This window comes from Myzus persicae, unplaced genomic scaffold (genome assembly GCF_001856785.1).
Source record: "Myzus persicae strain clone G006 unplaced genomic scaffold, MPER_G0061.0, whole genome shotgun sequence".
NCBI lineage: Eukaryota > Metazoa > Arthropoda > Insecta > Hemiptera > Aphididae > Myzus > Myzus persicae.
Genome location: NW_019101664.1, coordinates 396,626 through 420,907, shown reverse-complemented (window position 1 = coordinate 420,907; position 24,282 = coordinate 396,626). Strand labels below are relative to the sequence as shown.

Below are 24,282 nucleotides of genomic sequence, written 5' to 3'. Positions count from 1 at the left end.
TCATTTTGAATGTTTTTTTTCAAATATTTTATGACTAACTTAAATTAAATATATTTTAATTTAACTTAAAACGATTTTCTTTTAGTGAATTACAAAAAAAAATTTAAAAATACAATTCAGAGAATAATAATGAATCCTTTAAACACAAACAACATATTGACAAAAAGATCACTACAAAAAAATTGATAAAGATATCATTAAATGTAATTTTAAAATTAAATTAATTCAAAATGTTCGTGAAATCAAATGTAAAATGTGCGTTTAAAAGTAAAATTTCATTGTATTGTTATAAATTTATAATTTTTTTATCGTCTTGTTGTATATGAACATAAAAAAAATATCAATCAAGTTTCATTTGCACTGTAGTGATCCTGCGTTAACTTAAAATGTATTGGTTTCATTGAATTTATTTTGATAACTTAAAATTCTTAGAGAAAAAAAAGAGTTTATTATCTAAATATACAAACTTGAATTTTTTGTACGTATAACCTGTAAATAATTAAAGAAGTTTGTCATATTACGCATACATAATTTAACGACATCGTCGTTACATTTGTCTTATATATTTATAAGTAATGTATATTTCCGGGTAATAATTATTTAGATGAGACTGTAATAAATCGTTGCAACTCTCATGAGAATCAATGAATACTAAACAATAATGATATGATTATGAATTTCTTCAGTGTGAAATGACAATAAATAACCATACGATAGTTGTAAATTTTAGCGTCTGTGACCATTTTCTTGACCATGCAGCATTTTCTGAAAACAAATAAAAATAAATTATTTCAAATATATTATAAACAATAAAACTGTGTACAATTATGAATTTATATTTTGATGTAGTAAGTAAGTATAGCCGCTATGGTATAAAAATGTTTACCGTTATATAAATGTGTATTACACTTAGGCAATTTTTTTATAACTATATTTGTACCGAATAAACTCGAAATTACGTTTTAAATTGACATATAAATCGTATAGTAGTATTATATAGTATGATTATCATGACGCTTAATCGATAAGGACATCTGTTGGAAGTTGAAAATTAGTTAGAGCAATAGTTTTTACTCTTTAAAAATGTATATTTTAGTAACTAGTTGTATTAAAACAAATAATAACATAACAATTTATAAATCTCTCAACAGTAATAAATAAACATGATTCAAATTGTAGGGACTTTTCAAGAACTTCATATAAGTTATGATATTCAAATAAATTATTTTCTGTTGCGGTGGAACTATCTTAGTATACACGATATTTTATTACGTAAATAACATGTCACTAAACATTCACAGTACTCCCTGAGTAGACACCGAAATCATTTTTCAGAAAAAATGTTTGAACTAATAACCGCAAAATAATAATATTTTCGAGTTCGTATTAGTATTTTTATATCGTAAGAATTGGCAAACGTTTAACTATTTTTATAGTATTTTCTTTTTTATAGGTATATCAGCTGTATTGCCAGGCTATGAATTCAATTATAAATAATATGTACCTTGTACCTATTTTTTATATCATTTGTTTTAATGTTTTATGTTTAAATGCAAATTTAATTTGCACCATAAGCTTTTGATAACAGATGTCTATTAATTATTATTTAAAAAAATTTAAAAAGTAATAATTGTAATTTATTTGATTAAAATTTAAATCTCGACTGTTGGTAATTTTAACTCACTCAAATAATATTACACCAATATTTAATAACTTTTACATAATATAATTTACAATAAAAATATTGTAACTATAGCTTATATTTGGGTAGATTCAATAAAATTAATTATAATATATTTATATGCTCAATCGACAACGACAAATAACATTGTATTACAATAGGTACCTACTTATTATAAGTTATTATGAGTAAAAAGTTATCGAAATAACCAGATGAAATCAACCAATGTATAAGTATTCTAATATTTTCATTTTATTTTTAAAATATAGTCTGAAAATCAAATAAAAAATATTATGATTCAATGTTATAGTTATTTATTTATTTATTTGTTTATTATAATAATGAAAGTGCCATAATAACTTTGAGCAAAAAAATTAAATTAAAAAAGAGAATTTTCATTTAATAACTTATTGCAGCATTATAAATATAATTATTACGTTTAAGTGTTAATTCCTTCGAAATAATTTATGCATCACTTAGTCGACTATATTATAATTATCACTATAAAAAAAATGGAAGGCTGAAAGATGTTTTTATTTTAGAACAACCAAAAAAATGTATTCATTTATATATATATTATATATATTAATATTATAATATATATTACTAATTGAGAACTAATAATTTGCCTAATTTATTACTGATTTAAAAATACCTAATAATAATTTGTTTCATCTAAATTCCAAACAAAAAATGAGCCATCAAGACATTACTCTTGATGACACACATATATACATTAATGTTCTTATATGAGTTTGCTTCGTTTTAAAATTAACAATATTGAACTAGCAACTCTTTCGTTAAAACACGACAAAACTTTACTAATATCTTTTGGAAAGGTCGACTGCCTTAAACACTCCTAGAAGTATAATGGTATAATTAGTGGCGAATGTAGGTGGGGACACTAGATGAATTCATTGTTCACCCTTTCACTTTTATCATGAAAATAATGAGTGTGCATTCCAGTCAACTCATTCTTTGGAGAAAAAAAAGTTTTGTTCAAAACAAATTTAATTTCTAATGTAAATTAAAAAGGCAGAGCGTAAAGACACGGACATACGACGACGTGTTTTTTTTTAGAGATGTAATGAAAACTCTCTGTAAAGAACCAAGTGGGTCAGCAACAGAATAAACTTTTTTGTCGTTTTACACGCATTAATCAACCAACAGAATTACTTTTACTACTTAAAGAGCTTGTATTGCAAAAACATTTGAAAATGACCGCAAAACGGTAAAACAACAGATGTTCATTGAATATTAATTTACCGAGTGCAATTATACGATCATCAACACGCCGGTGACATATAATTTTAATTGGAAGTCACACGGTAATATTGGTATAATAATATAGTCTTCGGGAATATATTGAATATTATATTTCAAACATTGAACAAAGTCTGAACTCAAAATGTAGTAGGCGTATGCAAGTTTCGGTGTTTTAGTTATTTTATGATTGAATCAAGACTATAATGTTATTCAATCTATAAATGAGTTCGAGGTTTATTAGATGTACTTATTAAAACTCTGAGTGATACGATGAACGAATTTATTTCACAATTATAATGTGTGTTATTTTGTGTCTGCTATATGGGGTCCACTTATAAACCTAGAATTTATAATTCTGTACAGTATAAACCCGGATTCTACATATCTGGAATGTACATTATGGAATGTAGGTATATATCTGGACTTTATAAATCTAGACAGTGATGCCCGTTTGGCCACTCGCTCGCTGCGCTGAGCTCGGACAAAAAGAAAAACGAAAATATGCTTCGACTTGCTTCGCATTATATTTATAAAAGCATTTCAAATGACTTCGTTTTTTTTTCTATAAATGTTTGGTGTTGATAATTCTTTTTATGCTTAGTAAAAAAGGTTAGAAATTTAAAAAAAGCTCCTTCTTAAGTTGAACTTATTGCATTTTAAAAAATTTTGATTATACATTATACGAGTAGCACAGTATTTTAATTTATAAATGTTTAAGTTCAAATTTTAACGACATTCGTCAATAATCGTCATATTCACAAAAATTTGCGAATTATTTAGTAGTTAATAATTTATAACATTTTATATTTTAATAGCTGTGGATTGAAAATTGAATACAATTTTCATCGTTAATAGTTTATTTTTATAAAAAATCTAAAAACCTAAAAATTAATTCGCATATTTTTTAAAAAAAAGTTCAGTTTTGACGGAATTGGATAAATAAATATGTTAGTTTTTTATCGCAATTAAAAAAATATTATTCGCAAGGATTTAAAACTTTTGCTCACTACTTTTATTCTTATTTACCAAATACTTATTAACTTAAGTTATTTAAGTTAACTATCCTATAAACATATTCACACCGTTCTACTATACTACTATAGGTATGCCAGTATTGACTTAAAAGTTTATACTTAATTTATTTATATAATATATAATATGTACATTGTACATATAACATCTAGGTAGTACCTATATTATATGAAATAATATTATAGTAATTGTCACAATACAATTTGAATTGTTTTCTATGATCATTAGTTCGATAACCTACTGTATATTACTACAATATCAATTTAGGTGTACGATAAAATATTAAAATGCCCTTAGACATAGGTAATAGGCATACAGACATTAGGCCGACAGTCGACAGACCGTCTCTGCACAGAATCGTTTTTCGCATACAATGATTTATCATTGAATTCAAATTTAATACATCCATTACAGTAACCTACTCAATTGTGAGTTACACTCGACACGTACTATACTGCAGCAGTTCGACTTCCTTGGTTTCATTTTAAATTAAATAATTTATCATGATACCCCTACACCTATCTTGTATATTCCTGTAGAACAAACATAATATGACGCATTTACGTCAGAGTTAATAAATCCAGCTATTATAAGTTTTTAAAATGAGATGGTGAGCAAATATTATTACACGCGTTATTTATGAAATTTTGTGTATATAATGATACGATAACAAATACAAATATTAGCAAAGAAAAAGAACAAAAATAACCGAAAAAATATATATTTAAGTTTGGGCCAAATCTAAAGAATAATAATAATAACAATATAAACACAAATACAAATAGATGGGATAAAAACTGCTCTCCCGATTACGCTCACGGTGAAGTTTGTTACTTGTAAGCACTTATTATTATATTAATAATGATAGAATTACATGCCAGAATTCATCGAAATATCGATTTTAATAAAAACAACTCCCAACGTCGTCATATTATAATAATAAAGTATTTGTATTTTGTGGTACCTATATGTAATAGCCAAAAAAAATTAAATATTTATGATTAAAAGTAATTACTATTATAATATAACGGCATTATTTTTTTTTTTTTTTTGCCCAAATGAAACTAAATTAAATTCTATGCATTTGTTGTATTATATTTATATTGTTATTAAATTCGCAAATCGCAACTCTTTAATCCCAAAATTAAACTATAGTATCTGTGTTGAAAAATAATAAAATAGTGAATAATTTACATTGATTACCGTTGTGTTGATATCGACGTATCGTGTATGCTGCAGTCAGTGTATAGTTAGTTAGAGTTGGCACAATATATAACTAATTAGCTACCTACCTAATAAGTATTTGTATTTGTATTATAACTTATTTAAATTATAAATTTCCCTAAACAGGTAGTCAGGTAGACACTTAGAGGATCTTAAAATATCCAGAGCAGTATGGAATTTATGAATTTCGCAAGAGAAAGACATAATACTTATATCATAAAACTTTAAAAAAACAAATAGATCAAGTTACCAAATTTTCTCGGAATATACAAAAAGGTCATTCACAAATATGTTCAACATTATTACGCAAGTGGCTGAGGACCAAACGTCGAATACGACAATTTATCAATTTAAGTTCCATGTTGATTAAGTTTTTCATAACCAAATCGCTACAATTAAGGTACCATTTTTCTATTTACAATAAAAACCATCGAAATTATTTTTGAAATAATCAAGGAATTGAGGGTTGAACATTTAAACTTAAATTAAATTTGGTGGATCGACGTAGTATTTTACGAAGTAAAGAAAAAAAAAAATTTGTTTTTTTTAAAATTTATTTTGAACAAAACTGTTTTTATCAATTAAATATAATATTAGCAAAGATTTTTTCAACTGTAAAATTGAACGAGTTAATTTTAATCCGCAATTACTCTAGTCTGCGATGTTTTTGAACTATGCAGGGTATTTAGTATTGTTTTCACTAAATTCGAATATATACAAGAACCATTATAATATTACAACTTTAGCTGAATTGTCAGTTATTAACGAAATTGAAACTATTTTAGTTACATAAAATGTAATACATTTTCGATTAAATGTTCATGTTTATCTTACGCAGTAAATATATAAGTATACAAACAAAACAAAAGGTACACTTAACCAAATTATCTTTTTTTTTTAGAAGTTTCAATAAAATACGTTAATGTTAAAAACATTTCGTACACACAAATTCCGGATCAACGGATCGTTATAGCAGTAAATGTAATAGAAAAAAAAGTAGACGTATTGAGTGAAAAACTACTTTAAAAAAAATATTCTGAAACTACTTTACACATTCTTGAGGGTGCGTAATTCCTGTACTCGGCATAAGAACAATGGACACGAAATCAATAACGTCTTCACCACAGTAAACAATTTGAATTCAAAAATCTCATATACCTATATATATATAATATACATAGTATATAGTATATACTTTATATATAAAGTATACCTATGTTTATAGTGTATATACGTATGTATAATAATTGGGTAAAGTGAAGAGTAATGAAAGCCTTTGATGTGTACCGTTCTCATGCGGTCGGTTCCTTTGACGTGATACTTTGCGCTGACCCAATTGTACACTCAGAAAAAGTTTCCAACTTCGAACAAGGCCATTAATATTAAAAAATATATATATACAATACCTATATACTTATATATATTATATACATTATTTAATGTAAAAAACGAAAAACTTTCGTGGCAATAGTATATTATATGTATAAAATAAAAAGAAACGTTCAAAACTATATTTAACGGCGCGGCGTGTGTCCAACATCAATGCCTCAACTATCGTAGCACCACCACCTGTCGAACTCCGAGGGGGTTGGGGGGCTGAAATATTTGAGTTAAAAAAATAAAGGTACCTATCGGATGAAAGACTACGTTGGACGTAGTATTAGATTTCATTGTTTACTATATTATTATTTAAGCCTTATTTTGTTGTAATGATTAAAAATTGGTTATTCCGGATCGAGAGCCATGGTGTCCAGTATGATAACAAAAACAAAGTTCAACAGTCGACGAAATCAGTAGAAAAAAATATTTTATTTTTTTGTAATAGGTACTTTCAATTTTATTTCAGCTAATTCTAAACTAAGTGTGATTGTTTTTCGATTTAATTATTTGTGATGTTTAAGCGTATACCGTATATAGCTACCATATAGGCATATAGCTGGTAATAAATAGTGATAATATTATTATTATCTATTGAAATTATTTTTTCTAAGTTATTGGTGTTATAAAAACTAAAAAAAATATAAAAAATAATTTTACTTTTGATTACTAGTTATTATTTAATCGAGTTGGAAATCTTCTCCTTTTCACTATGTTCGTATAAATATAACATCTCCATGACATTGAAATTACTTTAATTGTTGTATTTTTCAGAATATTTATTTTTGTGAGCACTTGTTTAGCCTATGCATATTATATTGGTCGTATCTCTCTTATATATATTTGCTCAATTTAAAAATAATTCTTCGTGATTACCGTCTTACATTCTGCTGTAATGATGTTAGATTTAAAAATGTTGTAGAAAATTTCTGAACACTTAAAATAATCTAAAAATAATAGCTAATCCAAAATAAAACCTTAATATAATCTAGTTTAACATACACCTAACTTAACCTTTTTATATCAAATATTTTTTAAATAAAACTTATGATGATTCTTAATTTTCAATTTAACAGAATAGCATAAAAGATAGATCCATCGTTGCAATGTATGTTACATTACAATTTATTTGAACATTTAAGAAAATTGTCTATAACTTGTTTGGTAATTTAGTTCGTGCAATTTCTGACAGTCTGAAGTTTTAACATCACTAGCCATCTGTATAATAACTTAAATAGTTAACTTTGTTCGTAATCTATCCTTGTATTTCGGTAAAAATGTATTTATTTTATTTTCATTAACTGTTAAGCTGTAATATTTTGTGACATGACCTAAAAATAATTTATATGCCTATAATACAGTACTTAAAGGTAAATATTATTTTAATATTTTGATTATCGTACCTACTTTTAAAAAGAAATGTGGATGGTTTTATTCAGTGATTAATGAATGAATAGTTAAGTTTTCAAGATAATTATATATTTATTATATGATATTTCATGTTTACATTCTTATACATAACTTTGATTTAATTTGTCATAAGTGGATTGTGTTATATCTTTTAGCCTTTAGGTTATTTTTTTAAGTTTTAAAAGTTGTTATTTATTTGGTATACCTTATTTGATGTGTAAATATTTATTATGGTAGATTTACCGGTAAAATAATTTGATATGTGACACTTTCATTATTGTGAAATAGTGAAACACTTGGACATGTGTAAATATATATTTAAAGCAAGTACACTACAGACCATCCAGAACAGAGACAAATATAAAGTAATCCTCCTATGGGAAGACAGGACTGATAGGAGGATTTTTTCTATTCTAGAACCTTCTTTGCATACATATTAACTTAATGTGGTTAAGAACAGATTGTGCAGTATAAACAAATTTAAAACATCATAAAATATTATGTTTCCAAGAATAATAATTTGTCTCTAAAGTCACAACTCACAACCAAATACAAATCGTTACATAGCTATAATATTTTTGACTTATCTCTTATATACATTCAATGTAGTACACCTACTAGTGTATCTAGTTTAAATATTTAATACATTCATGTCGATTAACATAAATTTACATGATATTTTATAAAATATTATTAGTTATTACTTACAAGTTACAAGCTAATCATTTGTTCAGTGTTCACATCGCGGAGCCACACAAAACTTAGTTGTGGTGCTGTACAACACGCGTCTATATTAGTCATTTTTTTTACTCTTTTATTCAAGAACGGTGACGAAAATTAACTAGTTAATAGTTGAACATTAAAATAATTTCAAAACTAAATACCAAAACATCAAATAAATTTCATGAACACGGAGCCAACTAATACTTAAAGTAGCAAAAAATGTAGGTAAAAATATTAGGGATGTGTTGTTGTAAACTTACAACAGTATTAAAAATATAAGCATCGTGAATCCTGTACATGATGATTGTAAGTAATGCACAGAAAGAGGATTCATTATCCTTATTAACCTGCATCATCCATTTAAAATGTTTGTGTATGTTTTGTATTAAAAAATTAAATAAAGCCGGTGACATTAATATTAAATAATTATTTGAACTCTGCTAAGTTTCGGTTACAAATTAATGATTATTTTTAACACAAAAAAAGTAATTACTAATTAGTAATCATTATTTTTTAAATTGGGTTATTGTGTCTACATGCTGTGTGCGAGACGCCAGTGTACGAGTAGTGAGCTACTAAATGGTTTTACACATTTTTTACATTATATGTGAGGTACATCATATGTTAATAGCTAGAATATAGCTGCTATATTGATTTACAATTATTGGAAACACATTCCACATGATGTTTGATGCATAGTGGTAATAGCAACGTTAAGCATTAACGAGTTAAAAAGTTAGTTATTTTTAAATAAATTACAAAAAACAAAACAAGTACCTTTTTTTAAAAAGTAACTTAACGAGTTCAATTATTTTATTTTCTTATATAATGTCACTAATCAAATCATTCATTTTATATTCTATTTGAGCTTATTTTTTTCTAATATAAATCATATTTATAAATTTAAATTATTTTTTTATAAATAATGAAAATAATAACCAGAATTATTATTAAAAATTTTATACTTTTATTTTTAATAATATTTCTAGATGAAATAGGAATAAAAATAACGTATATAACTATAATTTGTTATACATTTCTATTGAAAAACAAAATGTCACCCAAATATATTTATTTGAATTCTCTTAACAAATACACTGTCAGTTAAACGTTCAAAGAGACATTCGTATAATGATATCTAAAAAATCTCAATTAATTCTAAATTTTTAACTAACCTAAATAAATAATTATTGCTGCTTGTATAGTTCTATCAATTTTTGGCCTTTGTATTTTTGATTTTATGTAAATACTTTTGTATAATTTGCTCTTTGTGCTTTGACGTAGATTGTAAGTATCCATATTGCAAGTTAACAAGAAGAAAAGTAAATTATGATTTTAATATGTAGGTATATTTACATTTTTTTATTTTAGCTCAACAAGTTAAACAATTAGTCAATTTGCACAGGCTCACAGTCCCGAACTATTGTGGTAATTTAGATTTACCAGAATATAAAATACTCAGCAGTTTTTAATACAGCAAATATTGTGGGGAAAATAATAATATATTAATTACCACTATTGCTTTGACCGTATTCTACCATATATTGATGATTTATTGTACCCTTAGTGAGCATAAAGGTATAATATTTTCCAGCACTTTTTTTCCGACAATGCAAAATAAAAAATATTTTTCCCAGAATACATACACAACCAACTTATACATTATAATATTATAAGTATCATCATAGAATCTGTGGATTTTTTTTTCATCTTTTCTGTAAAAGGTTAAAAACAAAATATATTATGATCATAATAGATCGAATATACACCAGGTGTATTTCACCTACTAGTAGTACATTTTACAGAACAAATAATTGAACCATTCAACAATATACGATTTGTCCTAATAATATTATCTTCAGCAAAACCAATATTTTTCAATCATTATTTTGGTCGGAATCGAAACGAAAGTATATAATTGAAGGAAAAATAATAAGTCATCGTACGATTCATTAACTCTATAGTGTGTTCGGGTGTGGCGTGTATTATATATAGTTATTTCGAGGAGGAGTTGAGCAAAAAACAAAGCTCGTTGCAATTATTATCAGGCCCATTTAAATGGCAAAGAGTAGGTGCCTACAGTGATCTTCATCGTCTATGCCTACTATTTTGAGCTTCCTCGTGCGTGTTATTATTTCATTATTATGGACTAAAATTTTATCATTTTATTACATTGACGTGACTAGGTATAATAGTAAATTAGTAGACCCCGCGTAATATTTGTATAGCAATATATTTAATCTCAAGTAAAAAATATGTATTTGTAATAAAACTGTATAAATACAATACAATATAAAAAAATAATAACTATATTTAAAAAAAAAATAAAATAAATTTAATGACAGGTGTACTCTGTATAATTGTATTCAAATACTACACACAACAGTATTATCAAAATGAAAAATGTTTAATAAAATAACTTTACAACACTAAAATAGAAACTTTTCGGATATGAATAATTATATTTAACCGAGGAAATTATTTTGATTCAACTTAAGGCTTGACCGCGTGGCAGCCGCACGCCTTTAGAAGAGTGGACGCTGTAAGTGTGGACAGAATATTAACCAAGTACAGTGACTGAGTTCCTTTGCGACCCCTCCCCCACGTCAACCCCTGATTACTATAGACATCAGTGTCACCGCCGTCATTACAACCTTGTGCTTAAATGTTTTATGAACAGTTGGCTGGAAACGTGAAACATGAATCATTTATCTCATCGCCGTGTAACGCTCACTCGTGAACAGACTCCCCGGAGAATCTGCAGCTATAGCTTGAACTATGGGTATATATTATGTTTAATATAATATGTGCGAATCAGGAGTTTCGGCGATATGAACACTAATTAAATAATGACGTCATAAAGTTGATCGCAATCGATAATGGTGTGGAAATTATTAACCACATAAACAGTATTAACACGGTAAACATAATAATATTATTTACCTAAGTATATCCTACTATACTTTACACTCGGCCATGATTTTTCTGCTGTGCTTTTTTTCAGACAAAACAACTGTGAACTGATACGCGTACGATTTGGAAGGGTATATATAAGCGATGATCTTTTACACAGTTGGTTCAAAAGCACTGGTGGAGAGTTACACCGAAATCAGATTATTGCTCGCTACCCACCACCTACCCGAAACAACCAACCCGAAACAACCAACCCGAAACAACCAACCCGAAGTATGAGATGTTGACGAAATAAAACCTAAGATACTGAAACTACTATATATTATGATCAGCGAATAATGCTATGGTTGGTTATTTATAGACGTAATGTGATAGATATATCTATGTACTTTGAAAATAGAAGATTATGTAACATATTATCAAGATTATTTTTTCAAAGAACAACATTTTTCACCACACCAATTATTGCATGCAAGTCAAGCGGAAACTTTCACACGGAGCGCCGGCCCGCGACAAACGCCCAACGGTCCGACGGCGATAGTGGTTTACACGCGCACACACTCACACACTTGTACACAATAACATAACATAAAGTATATATTTATATGTGTGTTATAGTCGAACAAGTTTTTGGCCGAAAATTCGTTTTTCCGCGGCGGCCGTTCCCAAGAGGGAAAAACGTTTTCCGGCAAACCCCTTCTACCCCCCCCCCCTCTCACCGATCATTGGGACGATGCACTCTCCCACCCCGAACGACCCGTTAACGTGATATTTTTAGTTCCTTCCGATGCGAAACTTTTACCGCTTTGACGCGTGCATCGCAACACTACGTCTATATTATTATATTATTATATATATATATATACGCTTCCCGCCATGACCGCGGCGGTATACCGTTAAACAACGCCCGGCGGACTACTATATATGCCCACAGTCTATACCTACATGTATACTACCGGCTCGTCTGCTGTACGAATTTACGTACAGCAGGTATATATTTTTTATTATACACACACATATATATATATACTGCACACGACGTTACACCTTTATAATAAACCCGCGTATATACTGCAGTATGTATAGTTATATATCCGCACTCGTGTGAAAGCTCAGCTGCGGAGTTTGCCGTGTACGCGCCATCGCCCAACCTTTCCGTGTCGTCGCGGTCAACTGTGATAAAACATCGACGTGTGTCGACCCTCTGGCCGAGCGGCGGCAGCTGACTCGTGCCCTGATGCCCGCGATGAATGTGTAATTTGAATTCGCTGTGTTACGGCCGCGTCTTTAAATGGCCGCCGCCGGTACGTGGTGGTTCTCGATATATAACGTATGTACGTGTGTGTGCAAGTGTGTGTTTGCATGCGTGTAACGTCTGTCGGGAGGAAGACACCGCGTACGCGCATTATACTCGTAGGTACGTATAATGTGGTGTACGCATATAATATAATATTATATAGCGTTCGATAGACGTCGCGGGCTAAAACCCGCAGCCGCGCCGGTAAGTCTCCGGAAATTAAACGGCCCCCATATGACCGCCGAAAACGATACAGTCGTCGACTAAGCAACAACTAGTCGGTACGTCCTACACACAATATAGCGGGTAGGTGCTGTACATACCTATACGGCACAATGCGTATAGACGGACCCGCGGTTTAGCGTTTATATATTGTATAAATCTATATATATTGCCCATAATATGCAGCGTATATACCTATAGAGAGAGTTTTAAGTGACGGCCGACTGTTTGCTATTGTAATATATACGTATATACGTGTGTTGTGTGTGCGTACATAATATTATCGTATAACGTCCGTCTGTATGTGCGCTCGAATAAACCGCGGCGGGCCACCGTTCTATGTACATAATATATAGACCGACGACGTGTAGGTTTGTTATATTATTATGGTATATATTATATATATATATATATATAGGGCACGTTACGGAAACCAACCAGCAAATCATGCACTTTTGTGTGTGTAACCGAGACGGTGAAAAGTCAATAATACATATATTATGCCCACACAATGTATACATATATATAATATGATTTTAATGGAATTGAACTCAAGTTTTTTTTTTGTTCAATTATACGCGTACGAAACCTCAAAGGAACGTCAACTACGTTGTATTTAATACCGACAAACAATGTTTTGAGAACTTATACTTACTGCTGCAGACAGGTAGTATCGCACGTATAGATATAATATTGCAATATTAAACCGCGACTTCCGTTTAGATTAATATTTATGCTAACAGCGCTTTGTCTTTTAATATATACGCGTGTTTAATATAATTTTACTCCTCACGTCGAAAACTTTAGATGTTCGGTAATTGAAGAAATTCGGTTGATTTACCTGTATTTGTAACTGAAGCGTATTGCTTTTTATTGCTAATCGTACCCATTAAATACATAAAACATTTCGGCATCTGCAGGTTTACTAATTATGTAAACTTAACTTTAGACTTGATTTAAAACAACCTGAAGTTTCCTTTTTGTAGGTATATAATATTAAAAACACGGTCGTATAATTTTAATCAAAAACATTTTCATTTTTATCGAAAAGTAATCACCGAGTATAGGCCAAGTTTTTAATCGATTTTAGGAATTCGACGACGTGAAGCAAAGGAAACTTTTTTTGAGATGGTATATTATACGATCAAAATATATAAGTGTAATATACTACTTATACACTGGCCACTAGGTACCTATATTATATTTATACAAAGAGATTGTAAAAAGTAAAGAGTAAAGTACCTACATTCAATTACAATATTCAAAGTCATTGGTTACGCACAAAAATCGATAAAGAGAGAAAGAGCGTGTAAATTGTAACAAAAAAAAAAAAAAATGAGATAAAAGATCGAATTGAATATTGAAGTAGTAAGAAAAGATAAAAAGAAATGAAAAATTAAACTGTTTGAAATAACCGATCGCATTTGTTAGACGACGCGCCGCGCCCGGCGACCGGTGGAAGAAGGGAAATAATAATAATAATAATGTTGTCTTGCGAATTATATAATGTAAAAAAAAAAAAAGGTTTAATGTGCCAACGGAGAGGAAGAAAAGTATAATATACTGTAACACAACTATTAGTATACAATGTATAATGTCATCATGGTGTACGTTCTATGAAAATTCCTTACCGATCGTCAAATGGGATTACCACTGTGCCCCGTGTAAACTCGAACGATTTTTGCGCACGTACGAGACGCGCACGGCAGGCCGGTTATTATAATAATATACGCGAGGCGCCTGCAACGTCTGAGAGCCGCGCGGCGTTATCGAAATGTTCCTCTCCGAAATCCAAATTACCACACAACTATTTTGCAAATTAGTTATTTAAATTCACAAATCGTTTCGACAGTGCTAAGACAGTTCGATAATATTATATAAATATAAGGCGTGTCGGTGGTACTCCGGTAGACGCGCGCGACGACCGCATTATGATAATACTTGCAAATATATTACACGCAGATATACATAGGTAGGTTTATATATATATATTGTATGTATATATATATATTATATATATATTTATATACACACGACGCGCCGCGGTTGAGGAAAACGTGCGCACGTCATTTTTGCGATTTTCGTGTCGAATATCCAATTTGCATACACTTTCGAGAAAAATGTCTGAGAGACTCGAGCGCCGCGCCTCTCGCCCAACAATAAATATATAGGTGCGTATTATTATTATTTATTATTATTATTTTTATTATTATTATTATTATTATTACATATTTTGCAGTACTTTTGCGGCGACCGGCGAGGGCGTAGGTGCAGTGTATTATACTACAACGATAAAATTACGTCGTCCGTCCGTCGGCATGAAAGCCGGCCGCTCGCGTTTATTTCGTTACTGCTGTAATTATTATCTGTAAAATCGCATTATCGAAACGATAATGAAAACACGCCGGTAATCGAATTTATACAACGTCGTCGTCGTCGACGAGTTTTTATTCGCAGCGTCGTCGGCCGATGGTCCTCTGACGAGATGGCTGCAACGCGCACGTGGCACACGCACGCAGGTGTATGTGTGTGTGTGTGTGTGTGTGTGTGTGTGTGTGTGTGTGTGTGTTTGTGTTTGTGTGTGTGTGTGTGTGTGTGTGTGTGTGTTTGTGTTTTATTACCGAGCGTAGAGTAAACGCTATTCCGCGTTTAAAATTCAATTTATCGAATTAAAAAAAGGAAACTAGTATTGTACGCCCTTTGTAGTTTTGTACGGAGAAATAAATAAGGACCTCGATGACGTGAGTACCTAAGAGGAGTGCGGAACACCTAACCTTACGCAAATATTTTTCTCTCGTTCTTTAGTGATTATATTACATAATATCACTGAATCAAATTACCCAACTATACTCGATACTTTATACGTACGTCATATAAAATATTGTGACTAAATAAATAGAATTGCGTATGATCACAAAAAAACAGTTTTCGTTCGGTCCCCCGCTATTCTACACTCAAATCCATTGTTCGTAGTTATAGACTATAGACGCTGCAAACTATACGCAATAGGATAGGGCCAGACCACTTTCGACAAAAACTGTACCCTTCCCTTTCCGGCCGATTCACTTTTTGATCAAATTTTAAAAAAGTCGTTTCCCCTTTTCAACCAACATCGTACCCTTTCCTTTTCCACCGATTCACTTTTTCGATTATATTATATAATGTATAGTTATCAATAATGTTATCTATGTATTAGCGCCTTAGCGGAGTAGAAAAAAGTAGTGGGGAGGCTATGGGGATAGTATACTCTCATGATGAACAATCATAAAGTACTACACGAGTATTCTATGATTTTTTAAATTTTATTTCATTCATTTATAGTAATTTTTGCAAGTATAAACATTAAATTTTGTACTCTCTAAGTTGAATGTAAACAATTACATTTATTTTATCTTGTTATTGTTATTTACGTAGTAGGTGCATTTAAGAAGGTATCTATACAAAATTACGAAACTAATAACCGTAAAGTAAAAAGACCGAAAACTAAAGTAGAGAAGTAATAATCGCGAAATTCAAAGCAATGGTGGATAAAATATGAAGAAGCTGAAAAAGAAGTATAAAGTTAAATAAAATATTGACTTAGGTACCTAATAAGTAATAACTAATAAGTAGAAACTATTATAACTCAAATGATAATATAAATTTTCTTAAAGGTAAACATAGTCTTTTATAACTTGACTTTCAATATAATATATGTACCTAATCATATTATAATGCTTAATAAAATATCAATTTTTTATTATTTAAATTTTAAAAAGATAATTAAAGTTTTAAAATTAATAATTATGATTCTTAGAGAGAGGAAAACCAGAATTTTGGCTTTGGGTTCTGATATTTTTATTTCATTATTATAACTTACAGTATCTTGGCATAGACCCTTTTTTATATAATCTGAATGTTTAATTAATACTATATTATCATCGAATCAAATGTTTAGTTAATATTTTTTTATCGATGAAGTCACTGATGAGCAGCCCTAGATCCACCAACCCAACTATGGGAGGAAAGAAAATCTTTGGGAACATTAAAAACATTTTTTTTTCAACAAAGAAATGAGGGAAGCACCATAAGAGCTTCAGACGTCTATTCAGCGGAAATATTTTTTTTTTTACTTACAACAAAATATCAAAAATAATTTTACGAGAAATCGTGTTCTACGTGAGAATATCTAATGTCATTAAAATCTAGGGACACAATGGTTCATAAAAAATGTTTATGACTTAATATATGATAAACTTTCTTTTAATTTTCAGGTAAAAACTTGATGAATCTTGTATTCAATTTTCAAAGTTTAAGGTATTAAAATTAAAAAATATGGACATTTTTAATTACAAAATGTACTTATTTTCAAGCTTTTTTACTAACAATAAAAAACGTGTTCACACATAAATCGAAAAAAAACTAAAAGAAAACTCAAATGTTTATAACCAGCACAAGAAGAGGCAAAATATTTTGCAAATTCGAGTCTCCACATTTATTTATTTTTGAATGACAATAAAATAAATTTCGTTGAAATCGGGTTTGCATTAAGATTCCCGTTTTTCCATAATTCTGTCTTTTTTTTCTTTTGATTGTTTTGAAAAGTACTGTTCTTCTAATCTAGATCCGATTTTCTACCAAAAACCAATCCTAGAGTGGAAGATTGAAGCATTTTTGTAGTCCAAAATGTGGTGATTGATGGATAAAACACACACGTACATGATAGTAAAATCGATGAATTTATCAATCAGTTTCAGAATCAAATATTAACCTTAGTCAAATTATAGATAGTAAATATACTATTCATAATAAGTATATTAACTAGTACATTTAACTTTTTAAATAAAATTGCTTTAGTCTGTTAATAAAGAGCAAGACACTTGTAGAAATTCTCATGTTTATAGGTTTGGAGGGTTTGGTCTCGATATTGAACAGGTAGATTAAAGTTGATAACTCACTGACATTAAGTTTCTAGTCTTCTAGATAAAATTCGTAGGAGTACATATTTTGTTTTGTGAAGCCTTTTTTTATATATGCTTAAGCTTTATCCGTTATTACTTATTAGAAATTATTTGATTGAATCTGCAGTTATAACCACAAACTTGTTGTTTCCAACATCAAAGTCTTTGATTACGTAACTGGTAAAAAATAAAAATGTTTATAACACTGTACCTACCATATCGTACCTAAGATTAGATGTTTCTGATCATGTCACACATGTCACAGTTATAATACTTACTAGTAAATACCGAAGGTCAATATTCGGATATTCAAATGAAAATTCACAAAGTATGGGCAATGAAAAGTTTAAATAAGTTATGATAAAATTATGCTTACTGATTACACAATGCGGTCAAATATAGAGGTATAAAAAAAGCCAAACAACCAATTATACTTTCATACTGAATAATACCTATAATGTCGTGTATTTATAATAGAATACAATTTATACGTACCAACAGACAAACTTTCGGTGTTACCTGAAAATAGAAAAAAAGATTAAAATAATTATAACAATAATAGTTGTATATACATACTAATAAATACATTAAGGGAGCTGGATCGTATCATGTTTTAAGGAGTAAATTGCAGGCAATTCATAGACATGTACATTTGGGAGTAGTAAATTTACATTTATGTTTGAGTAGTAAATGAACATTAGTGTGTAGTTTCGATAATCGCTGTCACTCCGTGACGGCCAACCGCCGCCGGATGCAACTTTTATACGTGCACGCACGTGTCAATAAATAGGAAAAATTTAATATACTTTTGTTTGCCTACCTTACTATAAATGCTACTAAAACCGGTTGTAAATTAAACACACTTCCTGAAGTTCGATTTTAAGTTTTTAAAAATGGTCTTTAGGAATCAGATGTGTCCGAAATAAATACAAATGTAATCTAATTACTTACTTTATGGGTATTTTGAAAAAAATATCTTAGTTAAAATTGAAAATAGACTACCTAAAAAGCTTATATTATATTTTGTTGATGAATTCATAAATATTATGTACATATAAATTAAAATCGGACATTCCAAAGAGTGTGTTATTTACCACCGCTTATCTGTCTAAAACGTATGAAAAATAAGTGTGCTTCGATCCCCTTAAAATAATTTAGCTAGCTAGGTACTGATTTAGCAGAAATAAAATATAAATCATTAGGTATTAATGTATTATAATATACTTTTTATATTACATTTTCATTTAATGTATGTGGCTGAAATGGGCACAAATCTAAAACGTATATTGCGTGGGAATTTGAATTTAGGTTTATATAGACAAACAAATATCTTGACTGTCTTAACTGATACAATAATGAGTTGTTGTTTAAAACTACAACAGCATAATAGTTATAAAAAAATATATAGGAATGACCGAGTCCATGAATACTAATAAATGCAAGAGGGTGGCTAACTTTCAAATCATTTTCATACGTTTCCCAGAGGAGGAAATAACTGCGAAATCCTCTGGATACTTTCACGTTCATCCTTCCAAGTATTTAACAAATATTTTCGAACGGAACCGTATTTGTTCTCCTAACGAGAACAATGTCCTCCTCCCGCCTAAGTCACCATCATCACTAAGTCATATTTTATTTTGATTCTGTCAGCCGAAGGGCGTTTTATTAGTAATACTAAAAATTATAATAATAATAATAATAACTGCAATAATAAACAATTTCGACAGTTTGACGGTGGAAAATAAGCGAGTCGCACCGCTCAAAACTTTTCAAATATTTCAGGATCTCCTTCGCACCAGCACTAACTGGTCGATTCCAGACGACTCATCGTTTGTCTGACAGTTTTATCAACAACAAATGTATAGTTTCAATTCGTGCGTGGGTAAAAAATACAGGCGATGACATTCTTTCCGAGTCACTAACCATTGTCGTCGTTGGTTGTCTCATCACTGAGTACTGGTGCACATACACTCACAAGGTCCGAAATACTTTAGTCTGCAATATGTGTACCTGCGTATTATGTGATATATTATGTGGAAACCAATTGTGAGCACATCAACATACTGGCATACTGCATAATAGACACATTGGTAACTTTAAGTGAAAGGTGTCATGACGTTGAGGATATTAGATATGTACCTTTATAATAGGTACTTAAAAATGTTATGATTTTCATAAAACCAACAAATGTAATTAATTTACATATGTGTTTATATTTTATACATTTGAAAGTGTCATCAACTTATATTTTGCGAGCAGCTGCAAGATCATAATTTTTTGTCATTATTTATAAGTTAATAAATAATATTAGCCATACAACGTAATTAATTTATGTCCAAAAAGCTATTTTGAATAACTGTTTAGTTATTATTAGTTTTCTTATAAAGTTAAACATAGTGGGATCACTGTTTTGAACAGACCTTTCAGCCAAGAGCTAAATTCGTAGCTGAACACGCACACACACACACACACACACACACACACACACACACACACACACACACACACTGCCTGTCAGGATCATGTTCATGGTGAACCCGTCGAACATCGTTTATAAAAGTCGTTACCGTTTTTAAAACCAGACGGCGATCCAACCCTCGTGCCCAGTGACAAGTGTCGAGGAGATATCACAACATTAAATCCCCCTAGCGATGTCAGTCGTCAGTCGTCAAGGTCCACGACAGTGTCAAAAAGTAAACACGAGCTCTGTACTACGATCATTAATAGTATTTTTATAATCAATAATAAACTAATGGACACCGTACAGCAGCACCGAAGTAGTACTTTATAGCTTATATGTATAGGCTACGGGAACGACGGTACGATTATTATAATAATAATATACTCCCGAGATAGAAAAACAAAAGCTACGGTGACGTCGTCGGATCTGATGGTTTGGCACTTACATCGGCGGGCGAGAGGCATGCAGACCACAGACTATAAAACATCCCGGATAGTATGAACACAAAATTAACTTTTCATTATTATCAAAACATTAATGATATTTATTAAATATTTAAAGGTAGCGATATTAAATAATATACATTTTTGTTGATGTAAACATACTGCTTTAATCCAATATACTTATTCGTAAAAATTGAATACATTTAGGTACTGTAAACTTAGATAAACATCGTATTTTAAACTCATACAAAAATAATTAAAAAATATTATTTAAAGTAAAATAAGCCATTGAAATTTTTGAAATGGACTTTTATTTTTTAATTTAAAAATCAGTTTCATATTTTATTAGGTATACAATATAAAAAATTAATGTCGAAATTTATCGTTCAGACTTTATACTTCCCTAGAACAACTCACATAGTTCATACAATCTTACAGTCTACCTACTGTTATATGAGTTAAATCAATAAAAATTTTGTTGCTATAATATTGTACCTATGCTACCGGGAGTGAATTTGTTATAATAATCATTTGTTATTGAGAAATTATTACGTTATTTAATTATTTTGGATTTTGAGTAAAGTGTTGAATGTATTGATTTTGCTATGATGCGTGTTTATAAGTGTGTATGCGTGCAGTGCGTGGACGATTTAAAGTAGAAAAAATGCTTTGATCTCCAACTATGAAGGTGGAAAGTTGTATCGATTTGGACTCTTGGTAGATAAAATTTGAAAATTCTCAGTACTTTTAAAAATAAAGATAAAACAAAAAAAGTCAGTTAAGACCTGGCATTTTGATGCATGATTAATATTCGGTAAAATTGATTTTGACTTGGTTTCATTTTAAAGATATTTTGGCTCTTGTTTTGTGCTACTTATAGATATTTTCAAAATATTTAGATTCATTTTAAATTATTGCATATTTATAGTTTATACCGTATTACTTACAGTATAATAAATCATTTTAACAGCAATATAAATATATCATAAAATATAGGTATACCTATGTCCTAGGTACTTAGTAATAATGTAATATAAGCTGACAGACTGACAGACCGTCTCGCTCAGAATCTTACAAAATTATGAGATACACTCGACACCTAATGTACAGCTGACTGATTACCTACGTACCCCCTTTTTAATCTTACAAATAGTTGAATTATATTTGTTTATTGTTTATTCATAATACATTGTTGTTGTACGTATTATGATTGGAAAAATATTGTTAGCTACACAAATTATAATTCTTAACTGTATGTATCGAAATAGTAAAATATTCAAGTATTTAGAAATTAGAAAATATACAAAAAACTTATAACTGCCGATTATTGGTCGAGGATCTATGGACAATTTAGAACTAAATAGACTAAAACTATCTTTAGGTATTTGTGCATTCAGTACCCTACATTTCTATACCTGAAAACCTGCACAGTTTGAGAATCCAGTCCACATCTAATAATGGAGTCTTACATTATTTATTAGATAAAATTAGTTTCTTAATTTCACGAATTACAATAATAATAACAATTTCTAAATTACAATAATAAATTGTCCGTCGTTGTCTGTTAAAACAGAAATATATTTGAACAACGAAAGAACTTTCTTGAACTAACAAGATGTTTATTATGGTGCATAAAAATATAATGATTGGCTTAATTATTTGGAGAAAAATAATTCTAAGTAAAATAATAATTAAATTGCAATCCTAATTCTTAAAATAAAACACGAATTGTCAATAATATATTATTATTAATTACATTTAAGCCATAGTTATATTTTTTTTTTTTTTTTTTTTTTTTAATTTTTTCTAAAAATTTTTTTTTTTTTTATTATTAATTTAAAATTTTTTTTTTTTTTTAAAAAAATTTAAAAAAATTTAAAAAATTGATAATGCTAAAAAATAGATACCTAATCAAAAACAAATTTTCTAAATGTTATTTTTTAATTTCTTAAAATTGTGTAAAAAAAATATTTTCAAAAACGTTTCAATGTTTTCTTATGTATTAATTTATGAGTACCTGTCGTTAAGTGGATCGCTCGATGTAATAATATGAATATACTTAGTGAATAATTTCTGTGTGCCACCGCACAGTGTGCGTAAATTTAAGTCTGTGGTCTGTCCCCTTAATATTTTGGTCATGAAACGTAACATTAGTATAATGTACAACGACATTGAATATGAAATTCAAATTTCCAGTTGTGGTAATAGTAAAGCACCGATGTATAGATAATATTATAGTCCCATCTCGCTTATCCCAGGATGTAGGAGACTAACAGTATATGAGGAGGTATTACGTCGCACGTAATATTCGGATTATCATTATTATTGTTATGGGGATTTATGCGCGTGTCGCCGCCGCGTGCTGGAAAAGCGATTCTACAATGTTTGTTTTTTATTTTGTTTCCTCCCTCTCTCTCTGTCTTTGTCTCACTCTGCGTTGAGCATCCTCTCCTCTTTCAGAAACGAAAAAGAATTAGTCGCTCGCGCCTAATACGTTTCGACGTTCCCGCGAGAGTCGCGAAAGCAATATCCTCTTCCGGCCCATCTCCCCTCTCCCTTCCCATTCAAGCGCTCGTGGACATTATATGACCGGGAAATGCCCAACTCCATAAAGCCTCGACGTTCGGATCTTATTTTGCGGGACGCGGGTGAACGAAATGTACGAAGATTAAACACGTCATACCGGCAAAACTGTTTGCAAAACCATTTGCACCGGGCCATCGCCGCCTCGACGGATCCCGCCACCGCAACCGTCCCCGGGGGACAGTTATAACTTTCCAGTACATAAGTGTGTGTGTGTGTGTGTGTGTGTGTGTGTGTGTGCGTGTATTGTGTAAGGTGTATTAACCACGTGTCACTACGATTGCTGACCTAGAAAAATAAAAATAAAAATAAAGATAAACAAAATAAAAATGGGAATAAACTGCGCGTAGTAGGTATACTGGATACTTTGGTGGTTGAGATCGCTATAAGGTCGGTTTTCACGAAAGCGAACATGGATGTTTCGTATACACACACGATAATATACTTTAGTATACAATTTTTGTACATAAATATTTACCAACATATATATATACACTATACAGGTACATATAATACGAGCCGTAAGTATAATAATATACTCTTACCTATATGGCTATATAATAACACATATATATATATATACACGCAAACGTAGATTACCCCGTGTATATATACGGAAAACACTCGGAATATTTTACGATATATTTTTGTCATATACGCGTGTATCCGTGTATGATACATGTTTAATATGATAATAATATGCGTGTATA

The 24,282-nt window shown here is 29.9% G+C and overlaps 1 protein-coding gene across 1 annotated transcript in view; it reads right to left on the bottom strand.

Moving 5' to 3' along the window:
* Positions 1-247: 247 nt before the first annotated feature.
* Positions 248-24,282, bottom strand: part of LOC111029991 — a 48,341-nt gene continuing 24,306 nt past the window's right edge. Inside the window, exons 5-6 of the mRNA XM_022309271.1 lie at positions 18,581-18,604; positions 248-765 (exon numbers count right to left, since the gene is read on the bottom strand). Coding sequence (XP_022164963.1) covers positions 683-765; positions 18,581-18,604 — 107 coding nt within the window. The 3' untranslated portion in view covers positions 248-682. The remainder of the gene's footprint in view (positions 766-18,580; positions 18,605-24,282) is intronic.